The following is a 15,971-nucleotide window of genomic DNA, read 5'->3' as shown; positions in this document are numbered from 1 at the left end:
ATATATATATATACACACTTTTATTATTTTTTTTTAATTAAAATCTTCATTATTTCTCCCTCTCCCCCCCTTAACTTGCGATTTAAGGGAACGGACAGAAATCAGCTGGGCTTCTTTCCACTTGGATTTCGACAGCCACCCGCTCCTGGCAGAGTCTGGCCCCGTCTGCTGTGGCCCAGGCAGCGACGGGAGCAATCAGTACGGTAAAGGAAAGGGGTTTGCTCTTTTTCAGGGGAAGTTTTTGGTCACCTGCTGCTATTCGGGGCAGCATTCGGCACCTTTTCATCTCTGGAAAGCACAAACCCGTGAGGATCTGACATTTTGAAGGGGGCTGCCGAGGGAGAGACCTCGGGTTTCCAACAAACCCCCCAGCAGGGCGGAGGCGGCAGAGGGGAGACAGGGTGACAGCAAGGAGAGAAAGGGGGAGAAAGAAGGAAAAGGCAGAGAAAGACAAGTCAGTCTTGGGTGGAAAGTCCTGCACACGTTTGGGCTTCCCGGGTGGAGGAGCATGCAACAGCCCCACAGCAGCCGAGCATCCCAGTCCCTCCACAGGCTGGTCCCCCAGCGGGGTTTGCTGGAGGGGATCCCGGTCAGGAGATACGGGGGAGCTGCCTCCCCTTTCCCTGGGGATCTGGTCCCTTCCTGTGCATCAGCACAAAAAGATGATCGAGGAAACAAAAAAAAAAAACCAAAACCAACACATAAAAGGGCTTTGTTAAGGCTGCTCCAGCACCAGGGGATCTGCCAAAAAACCAGGCTAGCTCTCCATGAACCATCCCAAAAGGCCCCAAGCCCCCGCAGCCATCCTCTGCCTCCCATCATCCCAGGACGGGCAGGGGCAGGCAGCGCTGCCCAAACCTTCCTGCGGCCACCAGACCGGGAAAACGAGGATGAGCTCAACAAAACACCGACCACCCCTCAGTGATCCCCCAGGAAAGGAAAAACCAACCTTGGGATCTCCCTGCCTCTCTGATCGTGACCTCCAGAACCACTCCAGCAGCATTTAAATAACAGCATCTATTCAGCTAACGAAACTCCCATTTTTTTTCTTTTTTTCTTTTTTCTTTTTTTTTTTTTTTGCACTAAACAACATTCAAATAAAACATGGCACAAGACGTATTTTAGAAATATCAAAGCTCAGGGATTTCTCCCTTTCCTGCCCAACCCTACTGCCCCCACCCCCAAATCTCCCCAGCATCAGTCCTTTAGCTTATTTTTTAAAATCGTTTTTGTTAGTTTGTTGCAAAAATTTAGAATCTTTTTTTTCCCCTTCCATTTTTTGTTATATTTTTTTTTCTTTAAATTAAAAATTTTGTCTGTCTTGTGTAAATTGTGCAAATATAGCAGTTAACACTAAGTGGCAGAAGGCCAGAGAGAGAGAGAGAGAAGGGGGAAGAGACAGAAAAGGAGAGGAGGAGAGGGGGTGGACAGCTGAGGGGAAGGGGTGGAGAGCAAGTCAAGTACAGTAAAAATAGGAGCCCACCCACCCTCCCTCCACCAAAGTAACAACAACATCCAAATGCCGTCCTAGAAAGCCCTGCGGTCCCGACCCTCCTTCCTTGTGGGCTCAGGGCTCTGCCCGGGCAAGGGATGCCCCGTGGGTCCGTGGGGCAGTCGACCCCCTTCTCCTCCGCCCGGCATCGCCTCTCTGCAAGGTCCCTGCTGCGTCCCGCTTGGACTGGGGGGTTGTGTGTGGGTCAGGGGCTTGTATCGATGTCGCTGCTGTCGTCGGGATTTGGGATTTTTTCCGCTAAAGCGCGAGGTTTCCTTGTTCGTTCGTGGGAAGCGTGCGGAGGCGCGGCAGCTCCCGCGGGTCCGGCCGGCCCCAGCCCCAAAGTCTTCTGCTGCCCGCGGCTGCTGCTGGCCGGCCCCCTCCTGCCACCTCCGCCGCCGGGATGCTGGCACCGCGCTGCCGCCTTCTCAGCTGCTTAAGGCCATTGTGTCGATCGCCTGCTCCAGCTTACTCCTCAGCCGCTGCCTCCGGGCCTGCTCGTCCTTCTCCAGTGCAGCCAGAATCTGGGGGAGAGAGGGGAGGGTGAGAGAGAGGGTGAGGAGATGCCCTCCTGCCCACAGCGGCTCCCACATGCCCACGGCCACGCTCATTGATGGCACCAAGGTGTGGGATGTAGCTCCGTGGGAAGCGGCGCACGTTCGTTCCAGTCCCTAATGCGGCCAGGAAAGGGTCAGAGGAGGCGTGAGGTGGAGGACACCACTCTGAGTGCTGCCACCCCACCCCACGGACCAGACCGAGCCTCCCTAGACCCCCAAGGGGCTGCAGTAACACCAGGGACCTGCTTGATACTAACAAGAAGCCATGTGGGGAAACCAGAAAATGAACAACCATCAAACAACGGAGCTAAACCCCAACACCAAGATGAGACCTTCCCACCACACCTGTGACTCCAACCAACCCGCAACATCCTAGGGAAGCAGGGACAGCATTTCAGAGACCACGATCGAGCTATGAACTGGTTCCATGAGCAGAAGAAGACCAAATCCACAAGGCTTCAGCTGCCACCCGTGGTAAAATCCCACTCACCTCTCCCCCAGGTGGACAACTGGGGGGCTGTGGGGTGATGGAGGGAGACACCAAATGCATGGACCAGCAAAGCCCGCCTTGCGGGGAGCCCTCAGTCCTGTGTAAGGGTGCACCCACAGACATCCGAGGATGAGTTTCCTCCCTTGGAATCTCATTCCTCTAAACAAGCTCCTGACCTTGATGACAGATTGCAGGGTGGAGGGACGGTCCCCCCTCCCCTGGGCTGGATGCGGCCATGCCCCCAGGGCGGGGGAAGGACTGGCAGCAGCAGGAGGGTGGAGGACAAGGTTCAGAGTGGGGAGAAGGGGGTAAGTAATGAAGTGTAGAACGAAGGGGCAGTTGCCCTCCCAGCAGCCAGGAGTCTTGTCTCACTAACATCATGCCAGCAGAGCAGAAAAGCTGATTTAAAAAAACAAACCTGACAGAAATCTCATCTCCTCGGGTGAGCTAGTTGAGAGAGCAAATTTTTTGCAATTAAATATCAAGGCATCCGTCAAAGGGGACTTGATTAACCATTTCATTGGCCACATAATTGGAAACAAACTGTTGTATAATTAATAGACTTACTAGGAAGCAGGCAAAGTCCATCAGGAGCCCTACAGGTAACTTCTTAATGGGGAATCAGCTCCCTTTGATTAAGAGCTGCTGCAGTGCCGGCGGGCTGCGGAGCGGCGTGCAGGGCGTGCTGTGCAGCATCCACCACGCTGCCATGCAGCAGTCTCTGGCCACCGACAGGCTCTGGCTCTCCGCCAGGCTTTTTGGGATAGGACCTGGCTGCTGGTCTCTGTCTGCTGGGCCAGTAGGAGATGCCCAATGGAGAATCTCTTCCCAAAGGAAAGGGGAAAGCTGCATCTTGATGCTGGTGTCAGCTCCCAAGGAGGGGAAAATTTGCCAGCCAGAGCTGAGCACATCTGATTTACCTTCCCTGGCAGCAATGACCCTGAGCTGCAGCTGAACTGGCGAGAGCTCATAGATTCTGCCACAAACCTGCTACCAGGGACACTCCCCCGCCATCCATCTCCACAGCCACTGTCGGCTGTCACACTACCCACAGAACAAAATAACTGTAATAACACACAGAAATCAAAATGCCACGTGCCTGAAAGGTGGCTGAGCCAGAACCAAATGAGATTCTTCCAAGAAGTGGAAGAGGAGCTTATTTCCCCCCTGCCCACTGCCTCCGCCTCTCCTGAGAAGACAGCTGTGTATCCTGGGATGCTGAGGTGTCAAAAGATACACAACCTGCCCCTGCATTTATTAGCTACTCTTTTATCTTAGTCTTACAGAAATAATGGAGTCAAACGAAACCTGTGCTGAGTGTAGAGAGAGACCTAGGTTTGTCACCTGCTGTAAGGAGCCAGGACCATTGATTACCAAGATGCAAGTACCCAAATGAAAATTAATTATGATTTTCATTCACAGCCAATGACAGCATATTATTGCACTGAACAACAGGAAAAATTATTCTCTCCCATTTTGCATCAAAGAGGGTGCAATCGGGCTGCATATAATTGTGCTTAATGAATGAAAACAAACAAAGGGAACAGCTGTGATTTATTAATCCCATTACAAATAATAAAAGAAGTTCCTGAGAGCTGTGAACACACTTGTGATGGTCGGAGAGCGGGCGACAGCAAGGCACTCAACAGATGTCAGGCTGCCGTTAGCGGGCATGAAGAGGACCTAAGCCCCTAAAGAGCAGCTCATTAATGCCACATGGTCCCCTCCCTGCTCTGGCCCAGGACTTGGAGGATGTATTTAAGGCCTGGGGAACTTTTAGCCTGGAGGAAGCGAGCACTTGATGATGGCTGAGGGATGACGGCTGCCCCACAACAGATCAAGATCCTCCAGACCACTCTTCTCCCACTCTCATGGTAGTCACAGAGCTGTTGTACAAACCGTAAAATCCCCAAAACCCTCCATGGCCAAGTCATCACACAGAACTATGGCGGTCTCCTGAACGTGCCATACCAGCTCATCTGGGGAGCGGCACACAGGTCTCGCCAGCACAGCCACCAGCTGTGTGGTACACGGCCACCAGCTGCACGGTGACCACCATGTGGCACCTTCCCAAGCACAGGGTTTGCTCCCAGGCAACAGGGCAGCCAGCCCCCCCACCTCCTCCTCCTCACGCCTGCAAAGCACCTAGCTCCACAAGAATTTCGGCCACCAGTGTCCCAGTGCTGACCCAGGGGCCAGGTCTGCTACAACCCACCCATGGACTCCCTAACTTCACACCTCAGGGGCGCTGGGACATGCCTCTCAGGAATGCCGCAGCGTGTGACAGGGACCTGATCCCTCCCCTGCATGGCAAGAGGCTGGCTCTCCCGGCCGTCGCCAAGCAAGGAGACGTTCTGGCACTCTGTCACCTAAATAAGCCACTGTTCAAACGCAGTCGTCAATTCCCTTTATTGGTACAATAAAACCTATACTATCGTATTGTATGTATAGATCCGTATTTTACTGTAGTTACGTATTTTATTGCTTTAATAAAAAGATGCAGGGTGTGGATTTGAGCAGTGCTTTACAAAGTTAATTTGTATAAATTACAGCAGAGGGGTTTCTAACCATCCTTACCAATGCTCACAAAGCAAGCACTGAAGAGGTCACCACATCCTCTGGCATCCCCGGGGAACAGAGCCAGACGCTGCCTAATCACATGGTTGGTACCACCACAGCACCACGTCGGCGGTGGCCGATAGGGGAGGCACATGGAGATAACACCATGAACTCTGCAGCCCCATGGAGCTCACGTGCAAAATGTGTAGAAAAATAGGTGTTTCCTACGTTACTCACTGCAGAAAATACGGGGAATGCAGCCCTGCCTACGCCAGCACCTGGCTCCACGCCTCCCAGACCTTTCCTTCCCTGCCAGCCCAAGCACAGACACAGACCATGTTGCTCTCCCACATTTCACAGGGTGTTTTTCCCTAGGGAAAAGCGGAGGGCTGCAGAAATGCAGGCAAGGGGATGCAGCTCGCAGCCCAGGCTTGACCACCTATCTCCACGTCTTACCTCATCCTTGTACTTGGTGATGTAGGAGTAGATCTCGTGCAGCGCGCTCATACTGTTGAACTGGCTGAGGTGTAACCGTGACTGCTCCGCCAGGTATGCGCTCATGTCCTGGTCACTGATTGCTGGCATTTTAGCTATATCTGCATAATATCTGCAAGGCAGAAGAGTGGATCAGAATTAGGAACTGTCAGAGAGGGATGGATCTCTGCTGTGACGCTCACCTGAGAACAGCCACTGGAGAGGCAAGGCGAAGAGCATCTTGCCTCCGAGTGGTGACATACCGCTACCACCCATTGTAACAATGCTGCTCATCAAGAGGTCTCTGAGCACTCCATGGAGCACCATTAGGAACACATTCCCAATGGAGTGGTGCCGAGCCCAGCCCAGCCTGCTGGGAAGCCGGGAGCCGCTGCTCTGAGGGATTTCCCACCCTCTCCTAAACCACACATTTTCCCCTTTCCCATCCCACTGGCATGTTCTGCCACCAGACTGCATCCAGCAGAATCCTCCATGCCTGCAGCAACACGTAAGGCTTTGCCACGGTTCTCCTAATGTCACTGTGTCACTAAGACCAACGATAGCCCTTCATATTTATTATATATATATATATAAATTATATATATAAACATAATAAAAATTAAATAATTGATGCACGAACACAAGACAAGTTCACATCCAGCCCTTGCAGTAATACATCCCGCGTGGTTACATCTTCCTCAGCAACAGGCATTCAACACAGCCTACAACTGCCGCTGGCCATGCTCAGAAGTTACTACTCACCAAAAAGCTACAAGGAGCTTTCATTTTCAGCGAAAACTGAGGTTCTACAGACACGTCTGTGACCTCAAAGGATCCTGGTCAGCAGAGGAAGTAGCTGATGTCCTAGGGCATGCCTGGGTCAAACGACTTCATGCTTTCATGCCTTCCTTGTACTTCTCTGATGGTTGCTACCAGCAGGATACTACCTTACATTTCCTAGGACACCTTAAGATTTGCAGTCCTATCCGACAGCTGCCTTGCTGATATGCTCAGCAAATACAGGGAAACTCAGACACAGCTTATATAGTCCAGAATCATAGTGGAAAAACAGAATATCCAAGAGATATTCATCAAAACCCATCAAGATCAAAGCCACGGCACCCCATTGCAGCAGGAGGGTTATATCAAGCAGACACACCAGTGGACTGGCGGCTGAGGTCCTTTTGGAAATCAGGGTGGTGTCCACAAGCCTCTATTAAAAAAGAAACCCTACCCACAGCAAACGAGGCCTGGCCACTCGCACCACCTGGAAATACAAAGTGCCAGTCTCTCCCAGGTTCGCTTTACTGCTGATGACTCCTCAGTCGGTGAAGTTTCTGGTACAGTGATTAGCATCATTAGCATCATCAGCTGAACGCTGAGATGGAACATGGCTGAAGCACTTGGCTAGGAGCAGATGGCAGCAAGACCACTTGAGGAGATGAATACGAGGATCCACTCCATCCCACCGCACTGAACTCAGCTAGTGATAAAATACTTGGGCTGTTTTTACAAGGAGGCTCATTCTCAGCCAGAAAGTGATGCGAAAGATTTCCCAGATGCTGCCAAGAGAGCAGCGGCCTGTGGTGAGGACCTCTGACTAAACCAGGCACCAGGAGATCTGCTATGCCGCTGAGGACCTCTGACTAAACCAGGCACCAGGAGATCTGCTATGCCGCTGAAGAGATCACCCCCAGAGTGACATCTCCTAAAGCTGACACCACTTCTACCTGTGCTGAGGAGTATTAGGGACAATACACCCAATCTTCTCAGTTCCAGCCAGCCCTGGTTAGCAATGAAAACCCCCAGAGATCCTCCTCACCACCCTTTAACCCCACAGGTGAAGACCCCTGTGGGGAGGGACTTAGAGATGAACGTACAAGGGAGATGTGCTGAAGAAGAAAGCTTTTGTGGCTACCACAGTAGGATGTCCCGGTAACATACAGAAGTTTTACATTTTGGGGGTTACTATGACACAAAGGCTGGCAGGAAACCATCGCGTTTCAAGACAAGGACGTGTGGCTCGTGCAGCCCAAGATCCCAGTCACACCTACCATTTCCAGAGGACACCTACCCCAGCCGTGACCCTGGCTGCAGCCCCCTTGGGTTTTCTCCAGGCTCCCCACCTCCCAAGCCCTTCACCACGCTATTTCTCCTCAGACTGGCAGGATGCCCTTTGTTCAGCTGGTGCCTGAACCCCGGCAGCAGACAGACCTGTCCTGGTGGGACACGCCGTCCCACTCAGCCACCCTCGCAAGGCTCCCATCTTGCCTCTGCAAAGCTTTGTGACAATCACCGTGCCACAGGCCAGGAATGCTGATTACACTGTAAATCCCCGCAGCAGAGGAGCGGCAGGAGACGCAGTCACACCCTGCGCAGGGCAGCTCTGCCCCTGCTCAGCTGCTTCTGGGACTGTACTGGTGGTAAGCGGTGGCAGGAACATCCATCAGCGGTGAGATGTCCCACCTCCTCCCCAGGGACGCAGCATGCCTAGACCAATGCTTAAGTCTGGAATGGCCTTATACCTTTTCTTTTCCAGGCACACGCACAGCTGAATATTTTTGTCATAGAGATGGCAAGGTCAGAGAAATTCACTTTATGAAGTTTGCGATGTTCCTATGGGACCCCACTCCAAAGCCCCCCTCCAGCCTGCCGCCAAGATCTTCCTCCTATTACAATGCAGCTCATCACTCATTTCAGCCATCCTGTTTCAGGGGCACCTTTTCTTCTGATCCAAGCCCTACCTTCCTCGAGGGAAGAAGCTTGTCTTTGTACCTGCCTGCAAAGCACCAGGCATGCCAATGGCATGACAAAAGTAACTGTGTACAAGTCAGTATCCAAAAGACGATTTAGGCTACAAAGTCCCATGTTTGCAAACGAGAGAATATGACCTTTATTGTTGCCTGGACACCTTTCATTTGGTTCACCCTGTAACCAGTCTAGATGCTGAAAAAGGGAAAGGTCCTCAGTTTAAAACAAAAGAAACACAAAAAGAGCATGACCTACAGCACTACGTATCAGCACAAGGGGAAAGTTGCATCAGCAACCTGAAACCTGCGATTGTTTAAGCTTGATGAAGTCCCACTACACAAGACAGCAACATTTTAACAGCAGCTCTATTTGGAGGGCTTTGGAGGACATCTCCTAGGTTTCTCTCCCAAAAGGATAAAGCTAAACACAGCATTATGCCTGAGTGCATCAATTTGCAATCAGTAGCATTCAAAACCTGAACCTTTAACACCGCATTAATTCAGCAGGACAGAAGGATGTCTCTCATCAGCTAACAGTGAAGGCGGAGGGTGTCGGAAGGAGTCAGGGGACCTGCTCCTCTCCCTGCTCCTCGGCACAGCGACAGCAGCCTGAGCACTGCCTCAGAGCATGTACTCTCACCAGGATCCCAGGCGAGATGTACTGATGGATGAGAGATGGGAAATGCTAATTTTCAACCATTTCAGCAAAACCTGCGCGTGTTGTCGTGGTACAAAAAAGGCACTTCTCTAGTCCAAGGCTGACTTCTCGCTGCTCTCCAAAAGCAATCAAAGGAGCTGTTAGTAATTCCCTAGCACAGACCAAGTTTTTACAACAGAAAACATCAGAAAACCTAAAAGTGGAGGTTGCTTTTAGCACCCCTTAAGCAAGTCATAAACGGCTGTCAAACAGTCATTGCAAACTCATTCCAGGAGACAATCACAAGAAAGCATCATCTCCCAAACGAGAGGATTGCCTTCTGCAAGTGTTAGTACGGTCCCTCTTCAGAGAGCTGCCAAGGATTCCTCCCAATGACCCCAGTCCCCACACCCATGTACATCCACTCTAATTCCTCCAGGTGAAGCAGGAGGTATTTCCAAGTGCACTCACCTTTCTACCCAGCTCTTGTAGTTGGGGATGTCCTTGGCATACAGTAGTTTGTTGGAGGGAGAGTCTTTTCCTAGCTTGTGCTCAGAAGTTGAGCAGGAGTCCATGAATGTCTGTGCCACCACGGATAGGCAGGCATCAGTAATACTGTTCTTGTGAATGTCGAACACAAACTGGGGGTTCTTAATCACATTCACCCAAAAACGTAGAGGTAGACTGGGGGGATGAAGGAAACAGGAGTCAGCACCTGAACCAAGCCCTACAGGGCAGCTGGAACACACATGCACCTCCAGTCACGGAGAACGGGCTCCCCATGACCCAGCACTGGGCAGGCTGCTTTTCCCAGCACCCCAGGAATGCAAACGTCCTGGGGTAAACGGCCATTGCCCTGTGCCCAGCCCCACATGGCCACAGCTCTCGGTGGAGAAATTCCTCAGCACCGCCAACACCTCCAAAGGCAAACCAGGGCGGCACAGTTCTGCAGTTTCTCCAAGGATCCGCTCATTGAAAAGCCCTTGCTGAGCCCATGGGCCAAACCAGGCAAGGTCCCCTTCTCTTGCATCAATAATCCCTTCGAATTGCACAGCGTGGCATTTCACACATCTCCCACGTCGGAGGAGGGAATTAACTGGACTCCTCAAGGGATTCATTAGCACATTCAACACCAGAGGAGAATTTAGGCAGCCTCAGATGCTGGAAATAAAGCTCTCAGCTGTACAGGCAGCGGGTTCCTGGCCAGTTTCCGACTGGATGTTTGCTGCATGCGACACACATGCCACTCTCCCTGGCTCCATTTCCCAATCGTGCTGCCCCTCTCCTCTCCCAGGAGCATCTCAGGGACTCCCCCCATCAGAAAGCCTCTCCGCTCTGTCATCCCTCAGCACCACACCCAGTGAATGCTTTTATCTTAGACAAAACACACTTAATTCCCCAGGATTTTCCTAATGAGGATACTGGGTGCATGTACATATTTTATTTGTGAAGGGAATGGCCTCAAGAAGCTCCACACATTGAATTAGCGCCCAGCGATAACCACAGGCATTAGTATGCAGCAGCCTGCATGCCCAGCCCCTGTGGAGTAGGGCTTTTTTTCTTTTTTTTTTTTCCCCTCCTTTGCCTTTCGCTCCTTCTTTTAATATAGAAAGCTGGGTTATAAATCAGTTCCACGCACTTCCGTGCTCTCACATCTCCATTTAAAAATGTTTCTTTTCCTGCCCTGCTAATTGCCAACAGTTACTGAACTCCACAAAAGCAATTTGGCTGCCATTTAACAAATGCCAGACACGGGAGCGTACGTACCGGTCTCTAGTAACGGCAAGATCAGAGAGATGAAATCAGTGAGGCAGCAGAAAAGAAAAATGCTGAGGGGGGGCTGCATGCTCAGCTGGGTGGTGGGAAGGAGCATGGAAACACCTTTAGGACAAGTGGGGATGAGGACTGGGGTGGTTGCCCGAGGAGGGCTGGGAAGCGAGGAACCAGCCACTGTGGTCCCTGGCCACGGCAGGCAGCCATCGCCTGCCATCGGGGGATGCGTGGGGCCTGGGAAGGGCTGAGGGAGCACCGCATTCCTGGGATATTTTCTGCTGCAGGAAGGCATGCAAGGGATTTACCCACACCAGAAATACAGAGATATGGGCCTCTCTTGTCCTGGATCACTTCCAGGGACATATTTCTGCTCCCCGTGGGAGGGGTTGGAAGCAACGTAAGCTGTGATATCGTTAGCCCCCACCACCCCAGTGCCCCTCTCCATTACCAGTTACTCTTCCAGGTGTGCCTGACATCGTAATCATTGATCTGATGCTTATCAGCTTGTTCATCCAGGAAATCAAACATGTATTTGATGGCAAGGGGCAGCGCGCTCCCACGATGTGCTGTGCTGAAGATGGTCTCAAACAGGTCATCCACGAATTTCTGCAGGGTGCCCTGAAGAGGAGAGGGAGAGAAGGCTGCTCAGCACCGCTCAGCGCCAACAGAGAGATGAGCCTTTAGCTAAAGGTCAGCCCTTAAACCAATTTCACTTCTATTCCTACCACCTGGAAAAGAAGCACAGTACAGTCTGTGTAACCCTACTGGTTCTCAGTGGTTTATACTGGGGAACAGACACTGCAGTGGTATCTCCTTCACCGCTTGATCTGGCACACTAAAAGCATACAAATAAAAACACCATACAGAGCAAAACCCAAGTGAACGTATGACATACCATAGTCCTTTTTGGGTCCCATTAAGGTACCCAAGATCTGATGACAGACATCACTGAACAAGCTCTGGTTCCACCAGGCAAGAAGCCAAGTCACAGAGGAGGTGGCTGAGCCCAGTCCCTGCAATCCTGAGCCAGCACCTTCAGCACAGCCCTCTGCTCCTCTCTGGGGACATCTCAGACACACAGCATGTGCTGAGGAAAGTGGAACAGTCTGTGACGCCAAATGCCCCGGGTAATTACCCTTCTCACATCACTGATTTTGCAGCTTTATCCCAAACACCAAAGGGGATGAGGCGCCCGCCCCAGGGCACCTCTGGTTTGCAGTCCAGCAGCTGCTCAAGGATACAGGGAATAGTAAAAAAGCCAAAGAGTGCAAGAAGCAAACAGGAAAATCCACTCAAGGGATACTCACTGAGGGTTTTAACACACAAAAACATCACTTCAAGCTCAGGAAAGAGACCAAGAGAGTAGCTGCTCCTGTGCTGAAGCAGAAGGCTAATAAAAAAGCAGGGCTTACCACTTCTGGACAACCCAAATCACTACCCTTCCCACTCAGATGTAAAAAGCCAGGCAGCAGCTCTGCAGCCCTGGGTCATACCTTAGTGGCTAACAGGCGGGTCAGGTAGATTTCGGAGACCATCTTGCTGCCCCGGTCACCCTCCCGCTGGTCCATGTGGTCGTGGTTTTTCACCAGGTGCCAGAGCTTGGTCCCACTCTCCAGGTCAGGGGTGATCATGGGGGTCCGCGAGCGCAGGCTGTCGGGGCTGCTGGCTGTCCGCAGCATGCTCTCTGCAAGCACCGAGCAGAGCGGGACACTCGTACCCTGCCCACCTCCGCCTCGCCACCAGCCCCGTCGTCCCCCTTCCCTCCGCACGTTACGGCTGTGAAACAGGAGCTTTGGGATCCAGCCCCTGCAGCCACCATGGACCAGGAGCTCTGCTAGGACTGTCACCGCAGTCTGCCAGGCTACATGCAAGACGTGCAAGCCTGGCGGACGTACAGGGGCCAGGAGCACTGTGGAAGGGACTCTGCAGAAGCCTGTCCTGCTCCCAGCGCACAGGTGCTGGGATTGCAGATGGCTCCTGTGTCAGTCTGAGCTAACCACGCTATTCCCTTCCAAACCAAGGCTGAAGTACGCTTGCCAGCATGTTTGCTGGAGTCCTCAACTTTGCTCATTTAAGTGCAAAGTGCCTCTGTGCCTATTTTGATTAGAATTCAGGGGAATAAAAAGAGGGATCACCTTAGCAGCAGCCATCTGACACATGTCTCTCCCTGGTATCTGACATTGCAAAGAGAGGTGGCTCTGAGGGCATCTGCTCTCCAACACCAGAACAAATCCAGTGGTACAGGAGAGCCAGGGTTCTGAAGGACCTTGTTCACGTGAGCCACTGTTACAATCGCCCGCCCCGTGCCTTGGTCTGCAAGCCCAGCCCAGTGCTGCCTCCCGTGCCAGCACAGCGGAGGATGCCCCTGAATGCTCACCGTATCTGCTGAGGGACTTGGTGAAGGTGGAGGAGTTGGAGATGTTGTACGCAGAGTTCTGCTTGGGCACCAGGGCTACTGAGGAGCCGTCTGTCACCTGAAGGCAGAGATAGCATGAGCAGGCTGCGACACTGGAGAGGCACAGGAGGAACAGCCCCACAGCAGGGACAAACCAGCCCAGGGGTGAAGTTACACTGCACATCACCCCAGGAACGCCCATCCCCAGCAAAGGAGACCTACGTATCTACCTCTGCGAAAGCTCGGGCAAAGGGGTCAGAACAGGAACACGCCAGAAAACTTGGCACGAAAATGGCTAAGTATGGTTGGAGCAGGAAACAGCCCCTACGAGTCCCAGAGATGCCCCATTTAGTGCTTCCTTGAACGGAAGGACCATAAGCATGGGGCACAGACACAAAAGTGACTGCAGAGCTCCTGGCCATGCCCCTGCATGAGCAGCATGGTCTGGAGAGCTGAGCCCAGGCCCCGACCAAGCTGAGGAGGGAGAAGAGATGCTCCAGCTCAAAGCAGCTGGTGACTGCTCAGTGCTTTCCCCCATGGACAGCCTTACCTGGTAGTGGGCCAGGGTGTTTAGCCTCTTCCAGTCATTGTCGATCTTTGTGGTGACATCTTCGTCCTGCAGTATGATCCGGGCCATCCTGCCCTGCCGCCACTCTGTCCCCATGAGGGAGAAGGGCTCGTGGTTAGAGGGTGACAGGAGCACGAAGCCAAGAGCAAGGGTAGGAGCACAGTCTGGGCATCAACAAAAGAGCTCTCGCACCACCTTCTGAACCCCAAGATTGATGACTATCAACATGGTGTTGGGCAAAATCTTCTTTCCAAGTACTCAAGGAAAGACAGCATCAATTTGACCCTGGCTACCGTTTCCTTTGCTCCTCTCCTCTTCATTCTCCCGCCCCTCCTTTAAGAACAAGACTATTCACGCTGTTCTCACCTACTGCTGGCCTCCTTGGGCCTCAGCCACCTCAAGCCTGCAATCCAGCCCACAGCCAGAGCAGAGGAGGCTCCTCTCCCCATCCTCTCTACTGGTGAGACCCACACCCTCATGCCAGGCATCCCCACACAGTCAGTGCCACCAGCACAGTACAAGTGAGCTGGACAAGCACAAATGCTCTGGTCCTGCCAGGTCCCCGCTCTTACAGGAGACGTGGATTCTCCTGCCTTGAATGGGATTTTTTGGCACTTTTGCTCTTAGTCACATCCCTGCTCCCCACAGGGAAGTGCCCGGCCTCTCCCTTACCCAGGTCCATGTCTCCGGCTTTGGGTCGCTGGGAATAGGGCACCCCCTTGTAAACAGCGTCCAGCAGCTTCTCTTTCACCTGCGTGATGGTGTCGCAGTTCAGCACCTTGACGGGGATCTCCGGGGCGTTCTCGTTCTCTGGGTTCACGCAGTTGAGGGTCTGCACAGCACAGAGGGGCAGAAAGACTCGAGCTAGAGGCTGTGCCGCGCTGGCTGCAAAGGCAGGTCCAAGGACACAGGGCTACAGCTGCCTAGAGGCCGTGTCTTCTCCCCTCCCTGGCCACTGCGGAGCTGCAGCCACATGGCACGTTCCTGCTCCCCCTTTCTCCCCACCTCTCCCTGCCACTCCCAAATCTCCAGCTATTCCTAGAAAGGCAGCACAGTGTCAGTGAAGGAATCCTGGGCCAGCAAACCATGCCGAACCCACTACAACCTGTCTAGCCTGAGCAATGCCCAGGCATACTCTGCCCCCTCCCAACCCCACCTTGGTGGAGATGGAGGTGGTGAAGAACCAGCTGCGGCCTCAGCCAGGCAAAGGGCCCGGCTTATCATTCAGCTGGGCAGAGGAGATGTCTGATATGGAGGAAGAGAAGTATCTCTACATCTCCTGCAGTAATCTCAAGGATCTGGCTTTGATGTCCACCCAACATGAGCCACTGGTTGCTCCCAGGTAGCATGTGCTCAACAGCATCTCTGGCCCTGTACCTGTCAGGGCTGTGGGGTTTGCTGGGAGAGGGGTGGAGGGGTATTCAGTTCGTGTTTACCTTTCTCAGTTCCATGGCAAGAGCAAACCTTGCCATGCAAAGGCCCCTTTTCTGACCCTAGCCGAGATGGGTGCCACACCGACAGAGCAAGAGGCACCCCAAGGATGCCAGAGGGACGAACAAGAGACAAACCACTCTCTGGAAAATACTTTGGGTGCCTCCAAGATCTTGTTCAAGAGCTGGACCTAGCAGTCCTGGCAAGCACCAGTACCAGCGAGGCTTCCACTTGCACTAACCAGCATTTTGTAGTCAATCTGCTGCCGGATAAGCTTGTCTTCACTGAGGGAGTAGCGAGCCTCTCCTGTAATGGCATCAATGGGTCCCTTCTCCATCTGTTGCTTGATGGCGCAGTAGAGCATGAAGAGTGGTTCCCCAGCACACTCCTGCGGGACAGGGGATGGAGGAGAGGGAGAGAGAGGGGTGAGAAGGTGCCAGGCACCAGCTTTGCCTTTCAAGAGCCACCACTGTGTCAGGAGCCTGCTGTGGCCCTGCAGCGTTGAGCCCCATACATGGCTTTGTAGTCTCCAGCCCTCTGTCACAACTGCAAGGAAGGGGGCACATGGCAAAATGAATCCCATGAAGGAACTCGTTCTTTCGTTCCAAGCCTGCTGGAGGTTGTTCCCTTGTCTACCAACCCCTAGGCTCAGCTTCCCCAAGTTTCCAGACACTCTCTGGTGAATTCTGCTCATTCTACAGGCTAAAAATGAGCTACAACAATTAAATTCAGGGCTAGTGAAGACCTGACTGAGTCTGGGGACTCTGTGTATGGGATACAGCCTATCTTTCAAGCTGGCCCAGCCAAGCACCTGAGGACTGGAAAGAGCATGATGCAGTGGGACA

At 52.7% G+C, this 15,971-nt stretch overlaps 1 protein-coding gene across 3 annotated transcripts in view; it reads right to left on the bottom strand.

Moving 5' to 3' along the window:
* Positions 1-5: 5 nt before the first annotated feature.
* The window catches only part of PLXNA1 (plexin A1), a 123,396-nt gene continuing 107,430 nt past the window's right edge, over positions 6-15,971 (bottom strand). For all 3 annotated transcript variants that reach the window (XM_080384903.1, XM_080384905.1, XM_080384904.1), the window contains 9 exons: positions 15,368-15,514; positions 14,368-14,527; positions 13,678-13,781; positions 13,110-13,206; positions 12,226-12,416; positions 11,181-11,350; positions 9,431-9,643; positions 5,555-5,705; positions 6-2,016 (listed from right to left, as the gene is read on the bottom strand). In XM_080384903.1, coding sequence (XP_080241029.1) covers positions 1,921-2,016; positions 5,555-5,705; positions 9,431-9,643; positions 11,181-11,350; positions 12,226-12,416; positions 13,110-13,206; positions 13,678-13,781; positions 14,368-14,527; positions 15,368-15,514 — 1,329 coding nt within the window. In that variant the 3' untranslated portion in view covers positions 6-1,920. The remainder of the gene's footprint in view (positions 2,017-5,554; positions 5,706-9,430; positions 9,644-11,180; positions 11,351-12,225; positions 12,417-13,109; positions 13,207-13,677; positions 13,782-14,367; positions 14,528-15,367; positions 15,515-15,971) is intronic.

This window comes from Falco punctatus (assembly GCF_963210335.1).
Source record: "Falco punctatus genome assembly, chromosome: 4".
In the NCBI taxonomy this organism is placed as follows: domain Eukaryota; kingdom Metazoa; phylum Chordata; class Aves; order Falconiformes; family Falconidae; genus Falco; species Falco punctatus.
This window is presented reverse-complemented; position numbering and strand designations above follow the sequence as displayed.